This window comes from Urocitellus parryii, chromosome 9, assembly GCF_045843805.1.
Source record: "Urocitellus parryii isolate mUroPar1 chromosome 9, mUroPar1.hap1, whole genome shotgun sequence".
NCBI classification, from domain to species: domain Eukaryota; kingdom Metazoa; phylum Chordata; class Mammalia; order Rodentia; family Sciuridae; genus Urocitellus; species Urocitellus parryii.
The window spans coordinates 5,271,916-5,299,111 of record NC_135539.1 but is presented as its reverse complement, the minus strand read 5'-3'; the positions used below and the strand labels follow the sequence as shown (position 1 = coordinate 5,299,111).

The 27,196-nt window shown below is 48.2% G+C and overlaps 1 protein-coding gene across 4 annotated transcripts; it reads right to left on the bottom strand.

The window, feature by feature from the left end:
* Nucleotides 1-813: 813 nt before the first annotated feature.
* Anks3 (ankyrin repeat and sterile alpha motif domain containing 3) lies at nucleotides 814-27,162 on the bottom strand. Of its 4 annotated transcripts, XM_026385524.2 has the most exons (18): nucleotides 27,120-27,162; nucleotides 24,702-24,873; nucleotides 21,560-21,758; nucleotides 21,237-21,358; nucleotides 19,877-19,900; nucleotides 19,599-19,680; nucleotides 16,207-16,342; nucleotides 10,756-10,914; nucleotides 9,225-9,362; nucleotides 8,712-8,818; nucleotides 8,221-8,397; nucleotides 6,180-6,304; nucleotides 3,560-3,701; nucleotides 2,980-3,152; nucleotides 2,540-2,625; nucleotides 1,912-1,995; nucleotides 1,565-1,656; nucleotides 814-1,421 (listed from the first exon to the last, which is right to left on the bottom strand). In XM_026385524.2, exons 2-17 carry the CDS (start codon nucleotides 24,869-24,871, stop codon nucleotides 1,577-1,579), a joined length of 2,004 nt encoding a protein of 667 aa, XP_026241309.1. In that variant the 5' UTR covers nucleotides 24,872-24,873; nucleotides 27,120-27,162; the 3' UTR covers nucleotides 814-1,421; nucleotides 1,565-1,576. The 4 variants fall into 4 exon arrangements, with proteins under 4 accessions (XP_026241309.1, XP_026241311.1, XP_026241310.1 ...); XM_026385526.2 differs by lacking the exon at nucleotides 1,912-1,995; XM_026385525.2 differs by lacking the exon at nucleotides 19,877-19,900.
* Nucleotides 27,163-27,196: the final 34 nt, after the last annotated feature.

The window sequence follows — 27,196 nt, the reverse complement described above, 5'->3', positions numbered from 1 at the left end:
GAGAAGAGCTATCTATCATTTTGGGGTGGTTGTTGGATTTACTGTGTTAGGTTCTCTTTCACATTATGTGAGCTGTGGGTGAGGCTTCGGCTTATGTCCCTTGGCTGAGTTCCTGAGGACAGTGAGGCCTTGGGGCCCTGCCTTGTGTGGAGTCGACTGAGGATGGAAAACACAGTCACTCCTTGCTGCTGGGTGCTTGCTTCTGGATAGATATCTGGGCTGGGACTGGCCTCTCTCATGTCAGGCTCAGAGGAAGTGTGGAGGCGGCGTCCAAGAGGCTTCTAATTCCCCAGGCACAGGGCTCAGGGGCATCCTGGTCCCCCTGTCTACCATCCTCTGACCTCTGCATGCCACCAGTCTGGCTAGTGGGTTGTGCCAAGACCTTAGTGTCAGACCCTTTCTGACCCTGGTGGCTCCAACTGCACTCAAGCTCCTTTGACCTCTGCTTTGAAAGGCGGCCTTTCTCCATTCTCAGCACAATGCATGCAGCTCCAGGGAGTGACCTGGAGCACAGGCTTAATGTGCTGAAGGACAACAGCACCATGGGACAGGAAGGCCACCACTGGCAGTCTCTAGGGCCCCACACCTAGAAAGATTCCAGTGCTACAGCTGGGAAACCCCCACAGCCCACGTCCAGCCTGGTAAAGAAGGCTGCAGCCAGCTTCCACATTGAGTGCACTAAGGCTGGCCAGGTGGGGGGTAAAGCACTTTGCTATGTAGCGTCAACTGAGCCACATCCCCAGCCCTTTTTATTTTTGAGACAGGGTCCTAAGATGTTCAGGCTGGCAGTGAATCCTCCTGCCTCAGCCTCCTGAGTCGCTGAGATTACAGGTGTGCACCACTGTGCCTGGTTTACACTTTAGCTTTCCTAGCAGTCTGCTGTAAGCTGGATTCCACAGAACCACTTAAGCTCTTGCTACAAGGGATGGGAACAGGCAGGGACATTCGTCCAGAGCCCCAGTTCACTGGGGCTAGGATTCTGGTAGGGACTGTCCCTCACTGACCTGCTGGTGTGTAGGCCAGTACTGCACACATGACCAGAACTGAGCCCTTATCAGCCGATGTAAATTTTATTCTCCAACAAATGGCACATTTTCTAGGCATCCTGGTCCTCACCTTGAGGTCAGACCTTGGTGAGGTGCCTACTTGTGCGGGATACCGTCTCTCCAGGGCCTGCCTGGTCTGGACATGGCAGCCCATGAGCTCAGGGCCTTACCACCGGATTCCGGGTGAGAAGCCCTCATCCTTTCCTCAGTGCTGACTTTGCTGCCTGGCAGGGGCCACAGCCCCAGTTCCGCCTCTGTCTGCAGATTGCTCCCCGGGGCCTGATCCTCAGCCCCACCTTGGGCCTGGCCTGCCCACTGCCCTCTGATCTTCCTGGCACACAACTTCAGGGTGGATCGATCACCCAACGTCTGATTCTGAAAAACAAAAAGGCCCTGGTGAGAGAGGAGAGGAAGATTGAGGACCACAACTCCCACTGCACCAAAGTGGCTAGAGCAGGTCCTGCTGCTGCAGGCTCGTGGCCAGGCACAGACACAGCCCTGGGCAGGCAGATTCTCACCATCCTTCCTGGTTAGGGCTCCCGCCACTTCTCCTTCCCGTTGAGCACCTGCAGCTTCTCCAGGCTCTGGGTCACTGAGCACAGTGCTTGTCCTAAGGAGGTGACAGGAGAGTCTGTGCTCTGCAGCAGGGAGGAAGGGAACTGGGGAACTGAGAATGGATTAATCTTGAGCCTCTCTTGCCTGGGCTCAGGGCCTACCCCAGAGCAGGAATGGCCCCAGCCACAAGGCCAACTTTAGGGTGGAAATACTCAAACCTGCTATCCCTGGGAAGGGCTCCCCCTGCCTCCCTCCCACCAAAATCTGGTGCCCAGGTGGGCAAGGCCTTGCTGCCCTTCTGAAGACTCACCCATCTCATGGACACAGTCTTCCAGGGCTCCCGACAGCTCAGGGAGGCTCATGGCCTGCAGGGATGCATGCCAGCCTTTGGAGTCTGTAGTACAGAGGGCTGTGCTGTTCTGGGGTGTTTCCCCGGGGCCCTACCTTTGTCCTAAGCTCTAATGACCAGGAGACCCTACTTAACTAACTGCTGGTACACAGCAATCCCCAGAGGCTGAGGCAGGGGTGGCCTGCGCCTGTCCTGACCCCTCTAGTTGGGAGTCTATGAGGCTTTCTAAAAAGACCCATGACCTCTAACTTGCTGACCAAAGTTCTAATTACTGGTTGGGAGGTGGCCCCAGCTTACCACCCAGGTGGAGTGCAAAAGTCACTAGAGGTTTTGAACAGCACAGTTGGCCACAAAGGGGTCTTCTCAACACTGTAGTGACTGTACCTCCCACCACCAGGGATGGCATCTCCCCTCACTGGTGAGGAAGCAAGCTTGGTTCTCTGGGGAACCTTTCCCAGGACCTGAGAATGATACCGGGACCTGGGTGGGCAAGGTGCTGATGTGAAAGCCACCAAAAGACTGGATGAAGCTCAGTTTGGGGGATTCCTTTCCTACCCCTCTGCCCCTCCAGAGGCTACTGTCTCCTTACCTGCCAATGGGTGGCCTGGGCCCAGGGTGGTCGCACTGTAGGGCTGGGCCTGCCTCACTCGGGCTGACAGTTCAGCTTGACAGGCTCTGCCAGATGCAAACCAAGTGCTAGTGAGGCAGAAACCTCCCCAAAAGGAGGTTCTGCCCATGCCCCCAAGGGTAAGGAGAGCTGTTCTGTCCCCACAGCTGCTGGCAAGCACCCCAGGAAAGCCCCACTGAGAAGCAGGAGAGAAACAGTCCTTATTGCTGCCTGGGTCTACCCTGCTGGAGCCAGGGCCAAGGCAGAACGGGTGGGGCACTGGGAACCCAGGCCTGAAACCCACACCTTGCTTGAAGAATTGGTGGGGGGTGATGGCAGTACGTCCCCACAAAAGCAAGTTCCTTTGCAGTTTGGCAGACAGACTAATGCATCTGCCCTGGGAGAGCTCTGAGCCCACTCACTGTAGCTGCTCCAGGACAAGGGTGGCACCCTGGGCCAGCGCCCAGGTCTCCTGAAGCTGGGTGTGGATGTTCTTGCGGGCGCCATCCTGCTCCAACAGGCAGCTCTCCACCACAGCCCGCAACTCCTGCTCCTGGGACACCTGGCCTCGCATGGCCTCCACCTCCTCACAGCGCTGCAGGGAGAGAGGCTGGGCTGGAGGGAGCAAAGCAAGAGGCAGCAGAGTCCCCTGGGGCTGGGGCTGGGCTTCCCTGAGGAGCATGGAGTCTGCCCCACCTGACACTGTCCCCATCCTTGAGCTGCTGGTGTTGCTCCCCTGGTCCCCCGTCCTTTACAATCCAGTTCCTCCACAGCTGTTGTTCTCTGGTCCTCACCCTCAGTGGCTCTTCTCGTGTCCACCTGACCTCCTGCCTTCCTCATGTCCCCTCCGAGCCTCCCACCTGTGTGGCAACATCCACCTGTGTGTCTGGTTGTTTCCCTGGCTGACTCTGGGTCTTGCCCAGTCCCCTGCCCATGCCGAGGTACAACTCCAGGTACTGCTAAGCCACACTGGCACACACCCCTTCCCTCTCCCCCACTTGCCTTGTGTAGCTGGATGGCAAGCTCCTGCATCTCGGCCTCCAGTCGGTCAGCATAGGCCAGCTCCAGGGCATCACTTGGGGGACGGGCACTGCTGTGCCAGCGGGCAATGGCAGAGGTCATCTTCCTTTTAGGCCCAAACAACCTGCAGGGGTCAATCAGAGAAGGATGCCTGTCAGCATGTGCTACGTGCATAGGGACTCCATGAGCCATCCCGCCACCAAGGCTGTGCCCTGGGGAACCCTTGGCTCTAAAGGATCACCTGGGATCCTGGGGCAAGGACAGAAACAGCTGCTAAAAGCCTCTGCTGCTGGCCCCAGGGCTATGGACAACAGTGTCTGCCTGCTCATGAGTCCACAGAGGATTCCATATCACCAGGAATCTGTCTCCCCACCACCCAGACACCTGCACTGGCAGAATGTGAGTCTGCATTCTAGAGTCTACAGAAGACCTTGGTGGCAGGTGCAGTCAGTCTAAGTTCGTCTCCTAGCACCGTGGAATTACCCAGGCCCAGTCTCAGCCCTGCAGCTTATAGCAACCAGGGTGGGCAGTGAACATCTTGTCCTCCAAAGATCAGAGACACGGAGGCCGTGACCACGCTGCAAGCCCTGACCTGAACGCTGGGGTTTTAAAGGGTGGTGCCTTTTCTTCGTCTTTCTGTTGGCCAGTTATGACCAGGCCATTCAAAAGCAACTGCAGAAAATCACCACACGCCCAGACAAAGGCACAGGCTCTGAAAAAGCCTGAGAAGCCCACAGCAAAAAATAAAAAACAGCCAACCCTGAGGAAGGTAGAGACTCTGATTTCCAAAGTGACCCCATTATGAAACAAATGTCCTGTTTCCAACGCCAAAAAAAACTATAGGACAAAGAGTCAATAAAAAACAAGATACCATCCCGGAATAAAACCTGACATATCTCTACTAGACAAAGACTTTGAAACAACTATCTTAGAAGTGCTCAGAGAACTAAAAGATGTGGAGGTCAAAACAAAGTAGAACTATTAACAGAGAAACTGAAAAAGAAACCAAAGCAACTTGAGCCGAAAAGTACAATAACTAAAAAAAAAAAAAAAAAAAAAAAAAAATCACTGGAGAGATTCAAAGGCAGATTTGAGCCATGGAAATTATCTAGTCTGAGAAACAAAAAAGACTGAAGAAGCTGTGGGGCACCACCAGGGTGCCCACTCCACACTGTGGGAATCCCAGGAGACGGACGGGAAGGCGCCAGGAGAGCACTGAAGAACTAATGGCCGAGATAGTCCAAACTTGATCAAAGACGTGAGTAACACCCGCGAACCTCCACACGACGCCCTCAGCGACACCAGGGCACACCCACCCGACTTCCAGAAGACGGACCCTGGAGGCAGCACAAGTAAAGCAGCTCACCATGCGTGAGAGCACCCAGGGAAGGCCAGCAGGGCTCTCATCACAGGCCCGAGGGCCATGAGGCAGTGCCCAGGAGAAAGGAAGCAGCAAGAACCCTCTAACTGGAAGTGAAGGAGGCCGAGGCTGGGGCTCAGCGGTAGAGCGCTCGCCCAGCACGCATAAGGCACTGGATTCGATCCTCAGCACCCCATAAAAATAAAGATATTATATCCACCTAAAACTAAAAAATAAATATTTTTGAAAAAGTGAGGGAAAAATTAAGACATTCCAAGATAGTAAAAGCGGAGGGACCTTCCTGCAAGGAAGACTCGGGGAGTCGTGCAGAAAACCAAGGATGCGAGGCAGTGTCTGGACGTCTCCTGAGAACATAGGAGCTGGAGCCAGGGCCTGATGGCAGGCAGGGTAAGGAGGGAGAGCCCTTCACTCACAAGGAAGGAGCATTAACGACATTAACTTCAATTGGATGCAAAGGGGATGTTTCAAGACAAAAGACCTATACTTATTTTGTTTTTATGTTAAAACATTTCATATTCAAGCTCTTGAAAACTAAGCCCACGTTGTGAATTACTACCTCTGGTGGAAATGTGACGATTACCTGTACAATTTTTTTTTTTTTTTAAAGATAGAGTGAGAGAGGAGAGAGAGAGAGAGAGAGAGAGAATTTTAATATTTATATTTTAGTTTTCGGCGGACACAACATCTTTGTATGTGGTGCTGAGGATCGAACCCGGGCCGCACGCATGCGAGACGAGCACACTACCACTTGAGCCACATCCCCAGCCCCTCTTTTTTTTTTAAATATTTATTTTTTAGTTGTAGTTGGACACAATACCTTTATTTATTTATTTTTATGTGGTGCTGAGGATCAAACCCAGAGCCTTGCACATGCTAGGCAAGCACTCTACCACTGAACCCCAGCCCCAGCCCAACCTATACAATTCTTAATGTTCTGATCATGAGAAAAGTAATAGAAGTCATAAAACCCTTAATACAAAAAAAAGAAAAAAACCCCACAAAAGTGGCAGATAACATCCAAGGGCCTCGAATGCAGTGGTGTCAGAGGGCCATTGAGGGGCCCTCTGTTTGAGCAAGAGGGACAGAGGACGCTGGATAGAGCAAGTCTAGCTGATGGCAGTTCTCTGCCTGCTGGGCTGAGTGCCAGGAAACAAGATGTAATCTGGCCCTAGAATGTTTGGTTGAAACGGGGTGAGGCCGGAGGTGGCCCTTGGGACTTACGTGATACCGATTTCCTTCAGGTCACTCTCAGTGAGGGTCAGGAAGATGCGGAGGTCCACGTCCTGCTCCTCAAACACCTGCAGGTACTTCAGGCAGCCAATCTGCTCCAGCAGTGTTGCAAGATCCTAGAGGGCCCAAGAGACATGCAGGAGCGGGAAGCTGGGGCAGGAGCAGCGGCTGCGAGCAGAACCAGGCTCCTCCTCTCCTAACACCCCCTTCCTCAAGGTACAACCTGGTCTGAGCCCACTGAATTCCCAAGCTCAGCTCCGGGACAATTTGTTTATGGGTGGAGGCTCCATGCCACCCCTCTGCCTGCAGTACATCAGGCAGAACAGGGAGTCTGGATGTACAACCGGGGCTGAGGAGGCCAAGAAGGGGCACATTCCAAGACTTCTTGCTCACTGCTGTTACCCTTCTCTCGTATTCCCTTGGACATTTGACTGCTGCGTGTGGCAACTGCTCAATTCCACAAAGGTATCAATGGAGCCTTTAATTTAAGAATCCCTGGTGATGAGTCCTGGCTCTGGTTCCTTTTGGGAGTCTCCCCTTCGAGGGTTTCATGCCTGCTTGTCTACATGCACATCTCCTACTGGCAAAGCACCAAGCCCTGGTGTGCAGACCCATGCTCTTGGTGGGACCTGGGAAGGGCAGGCTGCTCCTTACATGCTTCCTCTGTCCTCCTTCCTGCTGCATAAGGTTGCACGTTGGTGTCTGGTGGCACATCACAGTTTCTGCTCACATCTCTTCATTCTGTGTGTCTCAGACCAGACACCCTCAGATGGCCCAAGTCAATTTGCTAATTCTTCTGCCTCTCTAATCTGCTCTTGGACTCAGCTAGTGAAATTTTTTTTTCAGTAGCACTTTTCAACTTTGGAATTTCTATTGTGCAAGTTTTTTGTTGCTTTGAATGAAGGACCAAATTTTCCAAGGTGGTTGCTTCACAATTCCACAGGACCATAAACTCTCCAATCAACTTCCACAGGCCCGAGATGGAGCCTGCAAAGCTTACATATTTGTACCGTTTGTGCTGCCACAGGGCAGGAGAGCACCAGAACTACACTGGTAACCCCCAGCTTGCTCCACAGGGTGGCCTGCCACAAGGAAGGGGCTGCTGCACTTTTCATCATGTGCCATCATGCTGTCCCCACTTCATAAGCATCTCATCACTGACTTCTGGAGGCAGCTCTGAAATCTGTTCCCCAAGGCTGGGGAGGCCAAGTTGACGTGGACAGTAAGGGAACAGAGTGCAATCCCGTCCATGAAGAGGTGAAAACTGCTCCATCCAGGCCACTGACTGTTAGGGAGTTCATCTAGAAAACCCACCAGCACTCTGTCCTCAACAGTGCCTGGCCTGTTACAAGTACGTAAGAAGTGCCTCTCTTAATTACTGTAATAATTCTAATGTATGCAAGCTAAACAAACAAAAACACCCTAATGAAAACATGGGGGGAGGTGTATTTGGTTTCATTCACTTTGTCCTGTCTGTTGTGGAGATGGTTACTTCATTCTTTAATTACTGTTTATTTTATCCTTGGCATCTGAATACCTTTAATATCCATTGTTTAGAGTTCTGCCATTTCTTGAGTACCTGTTAGTATTAGTATTTATGTGTACCAGGAGTGTGGTTAGTATGTTTTATTTGCAGTAAACTGATCTCCAAAGATTTCCTTTTGAAGAGACTTTACCCCTTAATTTTCACATTCCTGTTTTACTAAATATTAAGTGTTCTTGGACAATTTTGGTGCTCATGTGTTTTGGGGACAAAAGTGAAATGACTTTGTCATTATGCTTTTTAACTCACAGATCAAATGTGCCTTATTTTTTTTTCATTTAGTTTTCAAACAGTTAATAGGCTTGCCATTTTAATACACATCATTGGAGATCTGCTTATTTGTAAATAGCCTATTGCTCATTTGGAAAAATAAACCAGTGAACAATATTTTTCTATTGTAAAAAAAAAAAAAAAAAAAGAAGCACCTCTCAAATCACAAAAGCACCATCTTTCCAAGAGTATAATCACCAGATTCACAAGTGGTCTTACCTGGGGTCCTGTGTAGGATGACCTCTCAGCTTGGGGCACACATCTTGGGGAACAGGCTGTTCCACAAGTCCCGGAGCTGGGAGGCCACTGGCCATCACTGGTGCTGGAACGATTCTTGGTCTTCACGTAACTCTTGGTTTGTCTGCGAACGGAGCTTTTACGGACATGATCTGAATCCTGTGGCAAGAGGTATGTGTTGGGAGCAATGTGACTGCGGGCTGCAGCCCTGCCCTGCTCCCAGCTCCGGGTTTAGCTGTGCTATTGCCCTTGTAGGACTGTGAGACCTGAAGCACTGATCAAGCACCCCCCACCAGCCACAGAGGCCTCCTTGGTAACACCAGGGCGGGCCCCCAACGGTGCCTTTGGTGTGTTCTGAGCACAGTGTAGACTGCACTAGATACTTATTATCAGGCTGGCCCATTCCCAGTGAACTGTGAGGCAGCCCCAAGACATGAAGGGAGGGGAGTGAGATGGGAGAGGGGAGACATCACCTCATTGCTCTCCAGGGAGGCTTCACTGCTGAGCCCCTGGGCTCTCACCAGGCCCTCACTGCTGCTGCTTCGCACAGCCCCAAGGCTGGCACAGAAAACAGGCTCCTCTGGGAACAGAAGACAGGATGCCTGAGAGGCCTCACCGGGGAGGGCAGAGGGGGCGCCCCAGAGCCTGTGCCTGGGCCTGGTTAGCCAGCTCTCCGCAACTCCTTCCAAGCTGAGTGCTGCTTCAGCTTCCTGCTATATGTCCTGGAGGCCCCCAATAAGGGTGGGTAGGGTACTCATCCTTTCTGTACACTGATAAATCCCAAGCACCTAGAACAGCACCAAACTAAACACATCTCCCCCCACAGAATGGCTGTGGGGGCCTTCTAGCCCCGGCCTGCATGGGGCTCTGGCCCAGAAGCCCTCCTCACCTGCCCCACAGCAGACTCTGGTTTTCCTCCCAAGAACCAGGGCCTTCTATAATCTCTCCTGCTCAGGGGAGCCCAGCAGGATGGGCGGGAGGCATACCCCGGCTGCTGCTGCTGCTGCTCTCCACGTCCCGATCATTGATGGGGGAGGTGACGTCCCGGTAGCAAAGGCCCTCACCTTCCAGGAGGTTCTCGTCACTGCTGGTGAAGGTCATGTAGCCCCGTGGAGGCAGCTGCTCTGTGTACACAATGGGGCAACAAACCCACAAAATATGAGAGTAAAGACAGGCCCTTGTTCTAGGGGCACCAGCCACGGGGGTTCTCAGGTGAGGGGACCAGGACGCAGGCAGCAGGCGGGGAACCTTGTGGCCCCTGGCCATGGCTGTCGTCTGTAGTTGGCAGGTGAGGAAAGAGGCTATGAGGGTTTTAGAGACCAGCCTGTCTCAGTAAGAGCCTGACAGCGCAGAGCCAGTGGCCAGGGCCTCTACAGTCCCCTCACTGCTGCTTTTTAAAAAAATTTTATTTTTATATCTTTTAGTTGTTGATGGACCTTTATTCCACGCACTTATATGCGGTGCTGAAAAATCAAACCCAGGGCCTCACGCGTGCTGGGCAAGTGCACTACCACTGAGCCACGACCCCAGTCCTCACTGCTGCTTCTTCAAGGGGAAAAGTGAGAACAGCCAGCCAGATTTACAGGCATCTAAGCCAGAGAAGCCACCCACGAGGGCTCCTGCTAGCTGGGAACACCTACTTCCCCCTCATCCCCACCCCCATACACCAGGTATGTATCCCCTGTGGCTTTTTTAAACATGGGCATTTAGAAGTCATCAGTTCCCCTCAATCGATCAAGTCCAGCTAAAAGGATACCTGGTCAAAAAAGAAAAAGGCCCTGAGCTAAAAACTAACAGCAGCAATGCAAAACATGACCCTTGAATACACTGGCCCACGGAAAACAAGTACAGCCAGGCCCGCCGGTGCTCACCTGTAGGCCAGAGCACCAGAAGGTCACTTGAGCCCAAGGGCTCAGGGCCAGCCTGGACAGCATAGCAAGAGCCCATCTCAAAAACCACCACCACAAAAAAAACAGCTCAGGGCTGGGGTTGTGGCTCAGCAGTACAGCACTCACCTAGCATGTGCGAGGCCCTGGGCTCAACCCTCAGCACCACATACAAATAAATAATATAAAGGTATTGTGTCCAACTACAGCTAAAAAATAAATATTTAAAAAGAAAAAAAAATCAATACCTCAAGAGGAGCAGAGGCAGAGCCTTCGCGGCCTGGAGGCAAATTTGTCTCTGCACAGGGGATGTGGGCAGAGCCAGGGCAGGCCCTTTACATGTCCCTCCACTGTGGACCCACCCACTCACTGAAGGAAATCAGGGCTTAGCTTCATTTCCACAGCAGAAGAAAAACTGCTAGTTTTACCCAATGAAAAGGAGATAAACCCACACCCAAGAGCCAACCAGTAACTCACACCCTCATCACTGGGATCAGTTCTGAATCTCCCTGAGCATCAAAGGCTGTCCCACAGCAGCCTGAGGCCAGGGTCTGAGTGTTGTCCCCTCTCTGTCAAGAGAGAATCCTGAGATGCAACACCAAAGGGCCCTCTGGAAGTATGGACTGCTCACCACGGTGGGGCTGCGGGGTCTCGCCTCCAAGTCCAATTGCTGTGATCCTGGCCAAGGCGCGAGGCCCTTCGTGGATGCTGAGGCCCTTCTTGCGACAGGGCCTCTGTCTCTGAGCAACAGGGTAAGACTCATCCGAAGAGCTCAGATCTTCATATTTTTCTGTGGGCCAAACACAAAGTTAAGATGATCTGTTCCATGATGGACTGATTTACTAGTCTTTACAGTAAAATGGAAAAAACAATCATAACTAGTATTCCTACATAAAGAAGGGAAGTGTGTTTACCAGAACTTGACTAGTGACAAATGCCAGGACTGGCCAGTCCCTGCTAAGGCCACAAGGAGCTGTTAAGTTACCTGTGACAGGGGACTTGAGTTCTTACTTCTCTCTTTGGGTTTACAAAATTTTTTATAACAAGTCTGTATTGTTTGTAATTAGAAATTTTGAGGGAGGACCTCAATGGTGAAGGGTTTACCTAGCATTTAAGAGGTCCTGGGTTCAGTCCCCAGTATTTCAAAAAGGAACAAAATTTCATTCTAAGTTGAAGGGATAAGTAAATATATTTCTTCATAAAAACATACTAATATCAGACACAACTTTTTTATTTTTTTTGGTACCAGGGTTTGAACTCAGGGATACTCAACCACTGAGCCACATCCCCAGCCCTATGTTGTATTTTATTTAGAGACGGGGTCTCACTGAGTTGCTTAGAGACTGGCTTTTGCTGAGGCTGGCTTTGAACTCGTGATCCTCCTGTCTCAGCCTCCTGAGCTGCTGGGACTACAAGTGTACACCACCATGCCCGGTTTAATCATGTACCTTTAACACAAAATTTGGGGATTTAGTTGTATAGGGCTCCCCTTGATCATTGATACTATTTCTTTTTCTTTTAGTTCCAGAGATTGAACTTGAGGTGCTTAATCACTAAGCCACATCCCAAACCCATTTTTTAATACCTTTTTTAAAAACTTATTTTTATGTGGTGCTGAGGATTGAACCCAGGGCCTCACATGTGCTAGGCAAGCACTCTACTGCTGAGCCACAACCCCAGCCCCCAAAACCTGTTTGTTATTTTATTTTTTGGTAGTAGAGATTGAATCTAGGGGTGCTTAATCACTGAGATACATCCTTTTTCATATTTTATTTAGAAACAGGATCTCACTAAGTTTCTAAGTGACTCACTAATCTGCTGAGGCTGGCTTTGAACTCACAATCCTCCTTCCTCAGCCCCTCAAGCTGCTGGGATTATAGATATACACCACTGTGCCTGGCCGTTTTTTATGTTTTATTTAGAGATAGGGTCTTGCTAAGTTGCTTAGGGCCTCAATAAATTTCTGAGGCTGGCCTTGAAGTTGTGCTCCTCCTGCCTCTGCCTTCTGAGCCACTAGGATTACAGGTGTGCACTACCACTTCCAGTTTGATTCTTGTTTTGAGAGACAACTGAGGCATGTAAATGAGGAACTGGCAAGATTATTTGAGCTAGTATTTACTATAAATATGGATATTATAGTATACTATAAATACTCTATGAAGTATTTACTATAAATGATCCCGAGCAGGAAAGGTGGCTGGCTGTGTGCCTGGCTCTGGGAGGAGGCAGACCAGCCCCTTCAGATGTGAACTGCTGGCGTAAGTGAGTCACAGAACGAGAGACCAGGGAGGCTACTCTTTCCTATACATGCAAAGACCTACACTGCGAGGAGAATATGGTTCCATCTGAGCAGATAAAGGAAGTTATGTGAAAACAGAAACAAGGAGGAGGTGAGTGAGGTAAAGTGGCTGTAGGAAATGGAACATCCCACACATTCTCAGAATGGTTCAAAATAAATGAATGGGCAAGTGGGGAGCAGGCCAATGGAAAAAAGAAGCCAGGGTGGAATCATGCCATCAGATTAAAATTAGGCCAAGTCGGGCCTGCTGGTGCACGCCTGTACTCCCAGCTACTCAGGAGGCTGAGGCAGGAGGATCGCAAGTTAAAGACTAGCCTGGGCAACTTAGTTACACCCTGTCTCAAAATAAAAAATAAAGAAGGGCTAAAGATGTGGCTCAGTGGCTAAGTGTCCCTGGATTCAATACCCAGTTCCAAAAAATATTTTAAAAAATAAAAAAAATTTTAAAATAAAAAGGTTGTAGAAATAGGGCTGGGGTTGTAACGGCTCAGTGGTAGAGCACTCACTTAGTGTGCATGAGGCACTGAGTTTGATCCTCAGCACCACAAAAAATAAAATAAAGGTATTGTGTCCACCTACAACTTAAAAAAAAAAAAAAAAAAAGGTGGGGCTGGGGTTGTGGCTCAGTGGTAGAGTGCTTACCTAGCATGCATGAGGCACTGGGTTCGATCCCTCAGCACCACATAAATGTAAAATAAAGATATTGTGTCCACCTAAAACTTAAGAATAAATATTAAAAAAAAAAAGTTGTGGAAATAGCTCAATGATAGAACACCCCTGGGATCAATCCTCAGTATCAAAAAAAGGGTTTTTTTCACCAAGTGGGATTTATGCAAATACTAAGAGAGCTACAGATAAAATTCACAATTATCTCCACAGATGCAGACAAAGGTCCTTGGCAGCCAGGCACAGTGATACACACCTATAATCCCAGTGACTCAGGAATCTGAAGCAGCAGGATCACAAGTTCCAGGCCAGCCTCAGCAATACAAGTGAGACCCTGTCTCAAATTTTAAAAAGGGCTGGGAATGTAGCTCAGTGATGGAGACCCCTGGGTTTAATCCCCAGCATGCCAAAACAAAAACCAAGAAAAGAATAAGTCCTTATCAAAATGCAAAGGATATTCCTATTTTTAAAAACAAAACAAAACAAAACCCTGAAACATACAGGAATGGATGGAGACTTCCCTAACATAGCCAGCCTCTTAATGTGGCATTGTACCAAGACCAGGACCAAGGTGAAGACATGCACTAGTGCTCTGTCATGCTTGAACACTATAGATGAGAGGTGTCACAAGATCAGGCATGAGAATCAGAGCAGAGGATTATCTTGATTTGTAGCTTGTACTGTAGTAAACCTGGAAAGTTCCAGAGAATCAATAATAAACTAATTTGAACAATGGAAGAATTCAGTAAGGGCAGAGTACAAAATTAGCGCAGAGACAACAACTGCCTTCATACACACTGAGAATAAGCAGTTAAGAATATAATGAGGGGCTGGGGCTCAGTGGCAGAGCGCTCACCTAGCAAGTGCGAGGCCCTGGGTTCACTCCTCAGCACCACGTAAAAATAAATAAATAAAACAAGGGTATTGTCCAACTACAACTAAAAGATAAATATTTAAAAAAAAAAAAGAATACAATGGTAGCAAAAACTCCATTTAGGACAGCAACAAAGATAGTCAAATACTTTAGAATAAACACAGGCAAAATGCATATGAAAAAAAATTTAAAACCTTCTTGAAAGCCCCAAAAGTACAAGAGACCCAAACACATTCTTTTTCTTCTGGATGGGATGATGTAACCACATAAAGATATAGTAAATTTACAAATTTATCACCATCTGAATAAAAATAGTACTTTTCAAGGAGTTGGATAAGTTGATTCTCAAATCCACATGGGGGAAACACACCAAACACACCCAAAACCTGGAGAAACATGAAAAGGTTGAGCTGTGAGGGGAAATAGCCCTAATCTAGAGTGAAACTAGCTACAAAAGGCTTCTGGTCAAACAGTGTGTGGCTCGTGGGCACAAATACAGAGACCAGTGGAACAGAACACAGGTAAAATGGAAATTCAGTAGATAACAAAGATCGAATCTCCAGCCACTAGATCAAAGCTGGCTTTTTACATAAATGATACTGGTGCAACTTGGAAGAAGAAAATTGTTGGACATGGTGGTGCACAACTATAATCCCAGCTACCTGGGAGGCTGAGGCAAAAGGATCAAAAGTTTAAGGACATTTTGGACTACTTAGCAAGATCCTATCTCAATACAAAAATTTTACAAAAAAGCTGGAGAAGTAGCTCAGTGATAGAGCTTCCCTGGGTCCAATTCCCAGTGAAAAGGAAAAAAATAAAAATATAAAACTGGATCCATGCCTCATGACATGTGAAGAAAAAGTATAAATGGACAGAGATCTAAAGGAAAAAATGAAACCATAGGGTTGGGGCTGTATTCCAGTGGACAAGCACCTTCACAGCACTTCTGAGAGGCCCTGGGTTTGACACCCAGCGCCAAACACACAAGGACGAGTAGTAAACCTGGAAAGTCTTGGTATTTTCCTCTTGGTATTAGGGATCAAACCCATTGGCACTCTGCCACTGCACTACATTCCCAGCCCTTTTTATTTTTTGAGAAAGAGTCTAAGCTGCTTAGGGCCCTGCTAATTGCTGAGGCTAACCTTGAGTTCACCATCCTCCTGACTCAGCTTCCAGAGTTACTGGGATTACAAATACCCCAGGGTGCCTCGCTCACGGGTGAATTTTTGTACAACTAGGGCCTAGGGAGATTGTGTTTTTACAATACCGAGGTTTGAACCCCAGGAACCTTTACACTGAGCTACAACCCTAATCCTTTGTGTTTTTGGTTTTGAGACAGGGTATTGCTAAGTTGCCTGGGCTGGCCTTGAACATATGATCCCTGTCTCAGTCTCCTGAATAGCTGAGATTACAGATTTGCACAACCATACTAGACTGGGAAAAATTTTCTGATTCAAAATCCACAGGCAATAAAGATCAATACATTCAGCAATGAACACTATCAGCAAAATAAAAAAAAGGACTGGGGATATAGCTCTATGATAGAGCTAGTACATGAAAGGCCCTGAGTTCGATCCCCAGCACCACAAAAATATAAATCAAAAATAAAAAAAACAGGGGCTAGGGATGTGGCTCAAGCGGTAGCGCGCTCGCCTGGCATGCGTGCAACCGGGTTCAATCCTCAGCACCACATACAAAAAATTGTTGTGTCCACTGAAAACTAAAAAATAAATATTAAAATAAAAATCTCTCTCTACGGGCTGGGGATGTGGCTCAAGTAGTAGCGCACTCGCCTGGCGAGCGTGCAGCCCCGGTTCAATCCTCAGCACCACATACAAACAAAGATGTTGTGTCCACTGGAAAAAAAAAAAAAAAAATCTCTCTCTAAAAATTAAAAAAACAGGGCTTGGGGATATACCTCAGTTGTGCTTGCCTTGCATGCACAAAGCCCTGGGTTCAATCCCCAGCACCACAAGAAAAAAACAAAAAACAAAAAACAGAATAGCAGCCTCTGTGAGGCTCCCCTCCTACCCCACTTCCCAGGGGCTCCACACTCCCTGTGCTATGCACAATATCAGGCCAGCAGGGACCACTCTCCACATTAATTGACTGTCTTTCTCTCCTTATAGCAAGAGCTGGGGAGAGAGGGCCTCCCAATAGGGAGGCCAGCTGTTTTCTTCTGAATGCCTCCACAGCCAGAAAGAGACCCAGAATGCATAAAGGAGAGCAGCAAATACAGATACCTGGGTTCCGGTAGAGGTTCTTAGGCAGAGCAGGCGAGTGACTGTCTATCAAGGCCACAATCTTCATGTGTCCATATTGCTTGGCCAGCATCCGGGCCGTGGCTCCACTATGATCTCTCATGTCCACTCTGACTCCCTGTGAAGGTCAATGAAAGGAGAGTTAGGAAGCTCCCCTTCAGAGTCCCCGCGCTCCCTGGGCCGCCCAGGAGGGATGAGAAGACAAGGTTTGTAGGCTCCTGATCACTCCTAGGGTGGGAAAGACACCTAGGACAGGGAGAAGGAGGTACATTTGACCAACTTAGCAAGTTTTGCTGGCTCTCTCCTTTTTTTTTCTTTTTTGTAAATATTTAAGTTATACCTGGACACAATATCTTTGCTCTATTTTTTTTTTAATTTTTTAGTTGTAGTTGGACACAATACCTTTATTTCACTTATTTATTTTTATGTGGTGCTGAGGATTGAACCCAGGGTCTTATGCTTGCAAGCGCTCTACCACTGAGCCTCAGCCCCAGCCCCTCTTTATTCTATTTTTATAGAACCCTCACATGTGGGAAGCAAAGGGCTCCACTGAGCCATAACCCCAGCCCCTCACTCCCCTAATGACAAGAGTGAGGCTTTGTGGTCATGTCCCAGGAGTAGTCACCAAGCCACCTCACAGCTGCAGCAACTCTCCCTGCCAGGTTCACAGTCGTGCTTGGCAAATGCAGAATGGAGGGGCTGCTGCAATTCAGTGGCAAAGCAGAAGGGAGTGGCCAGCAGCCGCCACACAGGACCCCTCCTCCACTCTGCACCCAGCTAAGTCTGGCTTGCTCCACCTCTCACATGGAGACGCTGGCTCACCACAGAAGCAGCCTTTTAGAGAGTTCTCTGAACGAGGGCGCCACCCTCTGAAACTGAACTTGGCACTTTTATGCAAAGCTCTAAAATGTACTTAAAGTCTTTCAGTGCAAAGATTTCACGTGTATGACTATCCTGAGGACCCTAAATACAGAGTTTGATGCATAAAGTGCTCAGCACAAGAGATATGCAAAGGGAACCTAGAGACGAGGATGCTCGTCACGACCCTAAGGGGAGACACACACACACAGCTGGTCTGGCCAAAGTCAGCAAGAACCAGGCCAGGAAACCACACATGCATCATAACCACAGCCTCACACAATGCCAGGGCAAGAAAGCAACACCAGGAGGAAACATGCCGAAAATGTTAACTTTTATCTTTGTTTTTTACCTTTTTTTTACGTGGTGCTGAGGTTTGAACCCAGGGCATTGCATGTGCTCGGTGAGTGCTCTAGTGCAGAACCACAATCCCAGCCCAATGTTAACATCTTTAAAGCAGGAAGATGATGGGATTTTTCCAATCTTCCTAATTTTCTGTATTTTCTAAATGAACTACATAAGCTTATTTACTTATGAAACAGGGAAAGTCTGGGCTGGGGTTGTGGTCCAGTGGTAGAGCGCTTGCCAAGCACGAGCAAGGCCCTGGGTTCAATCCTCAGCACCACATAAAAATAAAATAAATAAAGATATTGTGTCCAACTAAAAAATAAGTAAAAAAAAAGAAAAGAAACTGAGAAAGTCCAGTAAATTTTCAACTTTAAAAGCTTGTTAAGGGCTGGGATTGTGGCTCAGTGGTAGAGTGCTTGCCTAGCATGTATGAGGCACTAGGTTCGATTCTCAGCACCACATATAAGTAAATAAAGATCCATCAACAACTAAAAAATAAATAAACAAACAAATAAATACATAAAAGCTTGTTAAGACGTGGTGGCACACACTTATAATCCTAGCTACTTAAGAGACTGGGGCAGGAGGATCTCCAGTTTGAGGCAAGCCTGGGCAACATAGTGCGACCCTATCTCAAAAAAAAAAAAAAAAACAAAAACACCCAGATAGGGCTGGGGCTGGGGTTCAGTGGTGGAGTGCTTACCTCACACGTGTGAGACCCTGGATTCGATCCTCAGCACCACATAAAAATAAATAAACAAAATAAAGACATTGTGCCCATGTATAACTAAAAAAAATATTAAAAAAAAAAAAACCCAAAACACCCAGAGCTTCAGCCACACAGTCTCACATCTGATGGTGGCAAGCTGACCACCAAAGCACTGGAGGGCAAAGGAACAGAAGGAATTTAGAACATTAGAAGTCTGCAACCCATGACCCAGCAATTCCATTTTGGGAATCCAATCTAAGGGAATAAATAAGGACACATGCTAAAATTCAGGATTTTTGCTGCAACATTTAGCATAGTGAGAACCAGAAAGAACATACAGAGGTCAGTGAGTTGAATCAGAAAAAACAATGGAGCACCTCCTGTCCATTCCCAGGAGGTGGGAGTATGCAGCAACATGGACAGGTATGCATGAGAAACACCACTAAGAAAAAAAAAACACATGACAAAACACCAGGGTTTCCACTTTGGGCTCCTGTGAGTAACAGTGCTCTGCACACTCCCGATCCCTAGGAGCTCCCTGAAGGAGCTTCCATGCAGATGCAGGTTTCCCATTCTCCTGGGTATATGTCTCAGGCAGAACTGGCCTGGCCTTGGTTAACTAGGTATAACTGTCAAGAGGAACTGCCAGCCTGCTCTCCCTCAGCAGCCTCTGGGGCCCCATCTCTCCACACCTCAACCCCTGGTATAGCCCTCTTCATCACAGACATCTTAGAGGTCTAAGGAAGACTACTGATGTCAATCATTTTTTCATGTGCCTATCTTCTTTGCCCATCTTTTAACTGTCTCTTCATTTTTTCTTTTCTTTTTTTGCTGCCTGGGGATCAATCCCAGGTACTTCCCCAGCCCTAATTTGTTTTTTTATTAGAACCTATTAAATTTAAAATGTGAAGCCAAATGTGATGGTATACACTTGTAATCCACTGACTCAGGAAGCTGAGGTAGGAGGAGAGCCTGGGGATGTAGGTCTGTGGTAAAGTGTTCCCCTAACCCCCATCCTGTCCCCAGTACCAAAAAAAGTCCAAGTGATAAAATTATGAGTGCTATTCACTTGTTAAAACATTTTCTCTTAATATTTTTTAAAATATATTTTTTAATTGGGTATGGACTCAATGCCTTTGTTTTTATGTGGTGCTAGGATCGAATCCAGTGCCTCACACTAGTGCTCTATCACTGAGCTACAACTCCAGTCCAACTTTCCCTTAATGTTTAAAGAGCATACTCATTATAGGAACAGGTGTTGATTTTAACTCACCACTGTACCCCTAATGCCCAAGGCACCACTCAATAATTGACATCAATGAATGTTCAAAGGAAATGAATTGACTAAATAAAGAAAAGTTATTTCTGTGTAAAAGAAAATTCTGTTATAGTTCATATTTCCGTGATGATTCCTCATTTGCTGTGACAAAATTATAAGCTAACAAACTGGATCACTTACGTGATTCAGAAAATACTGCACAATTATCTCATGGCCAGCAGCAGCTGCTTCCATCAAAGGAGTAAATCCATAGACTGGCTCCCTGCAAGATGGCACAGGCAGGTGATTAGTAGAAATATGTTCTCCACGCAGAAGTGCCCCTGCCAAAGACAAAAGCAAGCCAAGACCCCTGATTGTAGAAAGCGGTACATGCTAATGCCCATGCGGCCTCTTGTGCTCATTGGCACACATGCACGCACTTTCTCAAGAATAGGTTGGCTAGGTATGATAGTGCACACCTGTAATCCCAGCAACTCGAGGGGCTGAGGCAGGAAGATCACAAGTTCAAGGTCAGCTTCAGCAACTTAGTGAGGCCCTAAGCAACTTGGTGAGACCCTGTCTCAAAAAAAAAAAAAAAAAGGCCTGGCAGAGTGGTGCATGCTTGTAATGGCAGCAGCTCCGGAAGCTGAGGCAGGAGGATCACAAGTTCGAAGCTAGCCTCAGCAATATAGTGAGGCACTAAGCAACTTAGTGAGACCATATCCCTAAATAAATATAAAAAAAGGGCTAGGATGTGGCTCAGTGGTTAAGCACCCCTGGGTTTAATCCCAGTATCCATACCCCAAAAAACTAATGAGGTGAGATTAAAGAGTGATGCATGAGTTGCATTAACTCTCCTGAGTCTATTGCCTCTCAACTTCCCTCCTCTAAGGCTGTTCTCACTCACTTCTCTTAAACCCCAGCTTTAATCATGGTCACCAAGCAGCTCCTGCTCTTCATTCCTTAGAAAGCTGTCTCCCTCTCATCCACCCAAATCCCATCCTCTGAACTCAGAATCCTCATGAGCTGCTCAAAAGGCTCCCCTACTAATAACCCACCTGCCCTCCCTGAGCTTAGCACCCTCTGGCAGCTCATTTCGTGTGTGTCTTCATTCTTCTCCCCACACTTCCTGCTGCTCTAGAAGCCAGGAGACATGCTAAATGCTGCTTCTCATCCATTCTAACACACATTTTTTTTTTCACCCTTTAACATCTCTGAAGTCAGAATGTGTTTTAAAATCAATAGGCAAGTTGAATTTTAGCGCGGTTTTTATTTATTAGAGTCATTAGAAATTATGGTATGTCTTAAAATGGATGACAGGGAATGGGTCCTCCTCCTCAGCTCCTGCACTGCTGGGGCCATAGGTGTACCGGCTAAGAATCAGCTTTTAATTTTTGACATTTAAATTCCACTTACAGCTGGACTTGGTGGCCCACACCTGTCATCCCAGGAACTTGGGAGACTGAGGCAGGAGGACTGTCAAGTTCAAGGTCAGCTTGGATAACTTGATGCAAACTTGTCTAAAACATAAAGGGCTGGGAGTGTAACTCAGTGGTAGAGTGCTTGCCTAGCATGCACAAAGCCCAGGGTTTAATCCCCTGTACCCACAAGAAAGAAAAAATGAAAAAGAGGTCAGGAGCCTAGAAAGATGCACCAAATGTCCCAATAAATAAGTGTAAAGTCACATATATGGGTAGGCCCACTCATTCTGCCCCTTCATCTTAACCTCTCACACCAAGGCAGGGTGGCCCTGATGTCTGGTTAGCTGCCTCTATGGCTGCTCTCCTTAGAGTGAGGAGACCTGCCTACTCCTATGTTCAGTTAAGATGCCACAATCACCTTACGTTGGCGTTTGCTCCGCTATCCAGGAGGAACTTGACCATCTGCTGGTGCCCGGCACTGGTACAGTGGAAAAGCGCAGTCCAACCATGAATATCTTTCATCTCCAGCTCTGCACCTTGCTTTGAGAGAACAGAGTGCAGGTTATGGCCCATTTCCCCATGTGGGTGGGCGGACAGCAGCACCCTTCAGGCTGTCAGCTGAAAGAACTGAAAGTGATTACACACGCGTGCACGCACACTGTGGCCTGCAGTGCCTCACGTCCTGCCAGGGCGGCCTGGGAGCCCCTCGGGTTTCTGGGCCTTTGCCCCCTCGTAGCTCACCTGGAGGAGAAAGTAGGCGATGCTCTCGTTGCCACAGCTGGAGGCCAGCATCAGTGGAGTCTGCCCTTCTGGGGTCGGCACATTCACACTCACCCCTGCCTCGAGCAGCAGGTGCACGATGGTATCGTGTCCAATGTAGGAGGCATACATCAGCGGGGTCCAGCCACCACCATTCTTCTTATTCAAATCTAACTCTCTCCTAAACAAACGCAAGATACGCTAGACACGCCCAGCCATCTCACATTTGGGGTTCACCAGAGCCAGGGGCCAGGCCAGGCCAGGCCAGGCCAGATCAGCTGACATTCCAGAAGCAGAAGTCCTCTACCCCCAGACATCCCCAGGGTTGGGGAAGACAGGCAGGAAAATGTTCCCCGTGGCTTGTAAGCACACCATTACAAAGTCCTCAGTAACTCTCTTCCTTCTCTAACTTCATATTCTCACCTGCCCCTCCTCCTAGCCCAAGACCAACAATTACCTTCTTTCCTACCACCAGCTAGACAGATGGTACTTAACCAAGGGACATTCACCAAGGTCAAGAGCCATTTTTGGAATCATGACTAGGGAAGGAACTACTGACATGTAGAAGGTGGAGGCCAGGAGGCTGCTAACACCCTGTGGTGTACAGGAAACTCTAAGGCAAAGACAAGAGGCCTGGTTTGTCAATACAGTTGAAGCTGAGACACCCTGACCACCTATCAGCAAATCAATAACCAGTCTGTTAGTGCAGAGCTGGGTGCACACAGGGTTTGAGGAAAAAGGGACTTAGACAACAAATAAGAACCACTGCACTTCAACCTACAGAAACATATGTGAAAAATCTGTGACCAGAAAATCCTATTTTTCCACTAATATTCTGAAAATGCATTTCCCTATAAGAGAAATAGTGTGGACTTTACCAGCCCAGACTTTATGTGAGTGACATTTTAAAATACCACCCACTCCCAGTAGCAAGGTGTACCATTAACACGCCATGGGCCTTTCCCCTTCCACAATTTTTTTTCTCTTCATGGTGCTGGTGATAGAACCCAGGGCCTTGCACATGCTAGGCAAGCCTCCACCTCTGAGCTACATCCCAGTTACCTCCATTTTTCTTCATTTTTGAGACAGGGTGTTGCTAAATTGCCCTGGCTGTACTGGAACTTGCAAACCTCCTGCCTCAGTCTCCTGAACAGCTGGGAGAACAGGTGTGCACCACTGCATCCAGCCTCTCCCACAACTGTTGCCTGTAGTGACGGGAACAACTCACAACCAGTCCACATGATGTGTGATCCACACACTAAGCTGCACCAGGTGATTATTTCCCACTCACTAGCAACACCTACTGACTGAGGGACATGCCCAGGCAGACATTCTAGAAGGTCCTGACTGCAGGAATGCAGTGGCAACCCTGCAGGAGAGCCCCGTGGAGCTGCTCTGGGGTGAGACTTAAGTGACCTTTCTAGCCAAGCACTGCCTCCTTTTGGAAGGGGCAATTCCACGGCAAGGGATGAAGCTGCTCCTACAAAGCATCTCATTCCTCCCCTTTGGCTCCTGTTCTCCCTCCAGGGAGAACTGTAGGCCCCAGTCAGGGCATATGGTGAGCAAAAGCCCCCCTCTCAGCTTGTGTGAAGCACCAGCCAGCACAAACAATGTCCCACCACTGGCCCTCCTCTCCTCTGTGGAGTCATTCTGGAACATACTTTTTAACAGGACACCCAAAGGTTTAAGTGCTTGAGATTTCCAAAGGAGAATTATAACAGGGATCTTTGTGACCCTGTGAGGGGACATGCGGACCACATAGCCAACTACCTACCAACTAAGGCCACTCAGTAAAGGAGTACTACAAATCCTTTGGCCAGCAATTTCTGAGTGATGGCTATGATTTGGGAGCAGAAGACCTAGGGCCATACAAGGCTCTGCTCTGACTCACCAGGAACTAGAGAAGGCATGGGAGGTATGGACAGACATTATTACTTCACCAAGTTGCCAAGGGTGAAATGGCAACAGTCAGCATAAAGTATGGTGGAACCTAAAGGGGTAAACCCTTTTCCAAAAATCACCTTAAGAATCACACTGTGGGGCTGGGGCTGGGGCTCAGTGGGGCTCAGTGGTAGAGCACTCGCCTGGCATGATGAGGCACTGGGTTTGATCCTCAGCACCACATTAAAAAAAAAAATAATAATAATAAAATAAAGGGGCTGGGGATGTGGCTCAAGTGGTAGTGTGCTCGCCTGGCATGTGTGCGGCCCGAGTTCGATCCTCAGCACCCATACAAACAAAGATGTTGTGTCTGCCGAAAACTAAAAAAAAATAAATATTAAAAAAAATTCTTTCTCTTAAAAAAATAATAATAATGAAATAAAGATATTATGCCCACCTATAACTAAAAAATAAAATGTTAAAAATAATAATAATAATAATCACACTGTGGCCAGACGTAGTGGCACACACCTGTTATCCCAGAGGCTCAGGAGGCTGAGACAGGAGGATCGTGAGTTCAAAGCCAGCCTCAGCAATGACAAGGTGCTTAGCAAATCCGTGAGACCCTATCTCTAAATAAAATACAAAATAGGGCTGGGAATGTGGCTCAGTGGTTGAGTGCCCCTGAGTTCAGTCCTTAGTACCCCCCCCAAAAAAAATCACATTGTGATTTGGGGTCACAGCAATCACAGGAAGACACAGGCCTAGGCCTTATAAAGGACTTTCTGTGTTATTAGGATGAAATATTTGTATGCAGTGAGGTCAGGCCATCCTCAAAGGGGATCCAAAAGCCTGACCTCTCTCTTCTGTGCAGAAGGGGAGAGGAGGGCCCCATGGTTTAAAATGGGAAAAGAAGGCCAAAGGACATTGCTTTCTATCTTTATTCTTATTTATTTGGGCATTTCTGCATTCAGTGAAAACCCCAAGGTTACTCTGGTTCAGGTAAGCTATAAATCAATGTTCATAACCCTACAATAAACTTTTAAACCATCTTTTTCTTCATCGAAATCAAAACTACCTTCTTTGCCAGCTCCCAGCAAAGTTACCACTGACAAAGGCTGGCTGGTGGCCCCCCCAGGATCAGAGGTCTACACCATGTACAAGGCCTCACTTTGAGGGATCCAACACCACTGGGACCCGACTCAAAAGGTGAGGCAAAGGAACACTCCCCAAGACCTCTTACCGCTGCACACACTCCTTCACCACCTCATACTGGCCAATAGAGGCAGCTGTGTGAAGATCCAAGTGGACATCCAGTTCCTCCCGGCTGACCTGTGTGCCCAGCCCATGCCACATGGACAAGCTGCGGTTCAGGAACTCCGGCTCACTGGCTTCATCACTGAGTTCAGACATGGCTGTGGAGGGAAGCCCAGGGGTTAGGTCTTACTTCTACCTGCAGTAGGCCACCAGCCACATCACTGCCCTGAGAGACCAAGAGCCCTGGCGACCACCCCCAAGACTTAGTTTTCTTTCATTAATCAGCAGCTCCAACATGCTGACACTGGTGAGCCTGCTGTCAGACTGAAAATGAGGTTAACTGTAGTGTATTTTCTCTTTAATTCACAGGACTCAGAGTCTAAAAGGGATTTTCCAGCAAGCTCCGGAAAACCTGAAAATCTCATGAATGGGTTATTTAAAAAAAAAAAATTAGCTGGGTCCTTTGACCCAATCAGTTCCTGGGAGTGATGGGAAAGAACTCTGTATTTGGGGTCACAGCAAACTTTAGCACGGTATGAGGCATCTCCAGTCCCTAATTCTTCACTGTCTAACGAGTACAGGATATGTCAAAGGGCTATTATTAAAATCACATGGAAGCTGGGTGCAATGGTGCACATTTGTAATCCCAGCAGCTCGGGAGGCTGAGGCAGAAGGATCGCGAGTTCAAAGCCAGCCTCAGCAACTTAGGGAGGCGCTAAGCAACTCAGTGAGGGGGGAAAAGGATAAAAGGTGGCCATATCACCTTCAGATGTCCTAAAAGTACAATGGCAGCTCACAGAAGCCATCAGAACCTCAGTTTCTAAGACAGGTGCAGTGGCGTAAACCCGTAATCCCAGGGGCTCAGGAAGCTGAGACAGGAGGATCATAAGTTCAAAGGCAGCCTCACTAAGCAACTCAGTGAGACCCTGCGTCTAAATAAAATACAAAATAGGGCTGAGGGTGCTGGGGTTGTGGTTTGGTAGTAGAACACCTGCCTAGAATGCGTGAGGCACTGGGTTCAACTGCATCACCACATTAAAAAACAAAACAAACAAACAAAAAAAAACTAAATAAACAATGTGGCTCAGTGGTTGAGTGCCCCTGAGTTCAGCTGCCAGTATCAAAAAAAAAAAAAAAAAAAAAAAAAAAAGAACCTCAGCTTCTACTGAAGAATACTCCCAAGCATGCTAGCCTTCTTCCAAAAGTCAGTGACAAACAACAAACAAGCCACCCATCTGGGGTACAAAGACCCTGCATGCCCTTGACAAGAGCACATGCAAAGGCGATGGGGCAATGAGTCCTATCCTGGAACCACCACCTGCCCACACAAGCCAGCATGAAATCACACAGGCCTCTCACAGGCAAGTAAGAATCCTGATCCTGAACAGACCTAGTCAACAGAGCCTGGATAAGAATCCCAAAAAAGCTAAGTGCTAGTTCAGCGTCCCTTTTAATAGATCCCACCAGCCTTCTTGGGTGTGTTCCTTCTACCTCAAAAGCTTCCTCCAGGCTGGGGGCTGCTGTCTCCCTATTGGATACTCACATCTGACACCTTCGAAGTGCAGAGCACTGATGGACAATAAGAAACAAACAAGATCTCCAGGAGCCTATGCAGAATTCATAACCAGAACTACAAATCTATTACGATTTATAACATATCACACATAACAGATGCTGCCCAATGTTGAGGAATACATCTCATGAATATTTGTATGCAGCCAGAAAATCTTTTGCACCTCAATTCCAAAACTTCAGGAAATAGCACTGGGGATGGGACCTCTTTTGCAGTGCTGGGGATCAAACCACTCAAGGCCTCTACCATGCTCGCATTCTACCACCTAGCTACATCCCGAGCCCCAAGACCTGAACTCCTGAGCTCAAGCAGATGATGGCGTCCACTCGGCGTTCAGAAAAGCCAGGACTACAGGTGCCCACCAGGCTGGCTTTCATTCTCATTCCGCCTGTCCATTTTGTAAAATACTTAAATCTGTTACTTTTTTTTTTTTTTTTTTGTAGATGGACACAATACCTTTATTTATTTTATTTTTACGTGGTGCTGCGGAACGAACCCAGCGCTTCACATGTGCTAGGCAGGCGCTCTACCACTAAGTACAACCCCAGCCCAAATCTAAATAAGGAATTTCAAAATCCTGAAGCTGGGGCTGCCACGCCACGGGAGGAGGTCCGTCCAGGAGCCCAGGGGCGACCCGGCGACAGCGCGCGCCCGCGGCCCTGGGGTGGCTCCACGCCTCCCGCAGGCGCGCGAACCCTGCCGCCCCGCGCTGGGCCGTCCTACTCCGCGCCTCAGAGCCAGGACCGCGCCACCAAGGCCCGCCCGCGAGCGAGCGCACGGCCGCGCCCGAGCACCGGGCCCCGAAGCTGCAGGTGCCGCCGCGGAGCCTACCTGCGCCGGCCCCAGCCGCTCCTCGCGGACCGCCACCCCTGCGCCCGGCTCGCCCCGGAAGTAATTGCGGGAGCGCG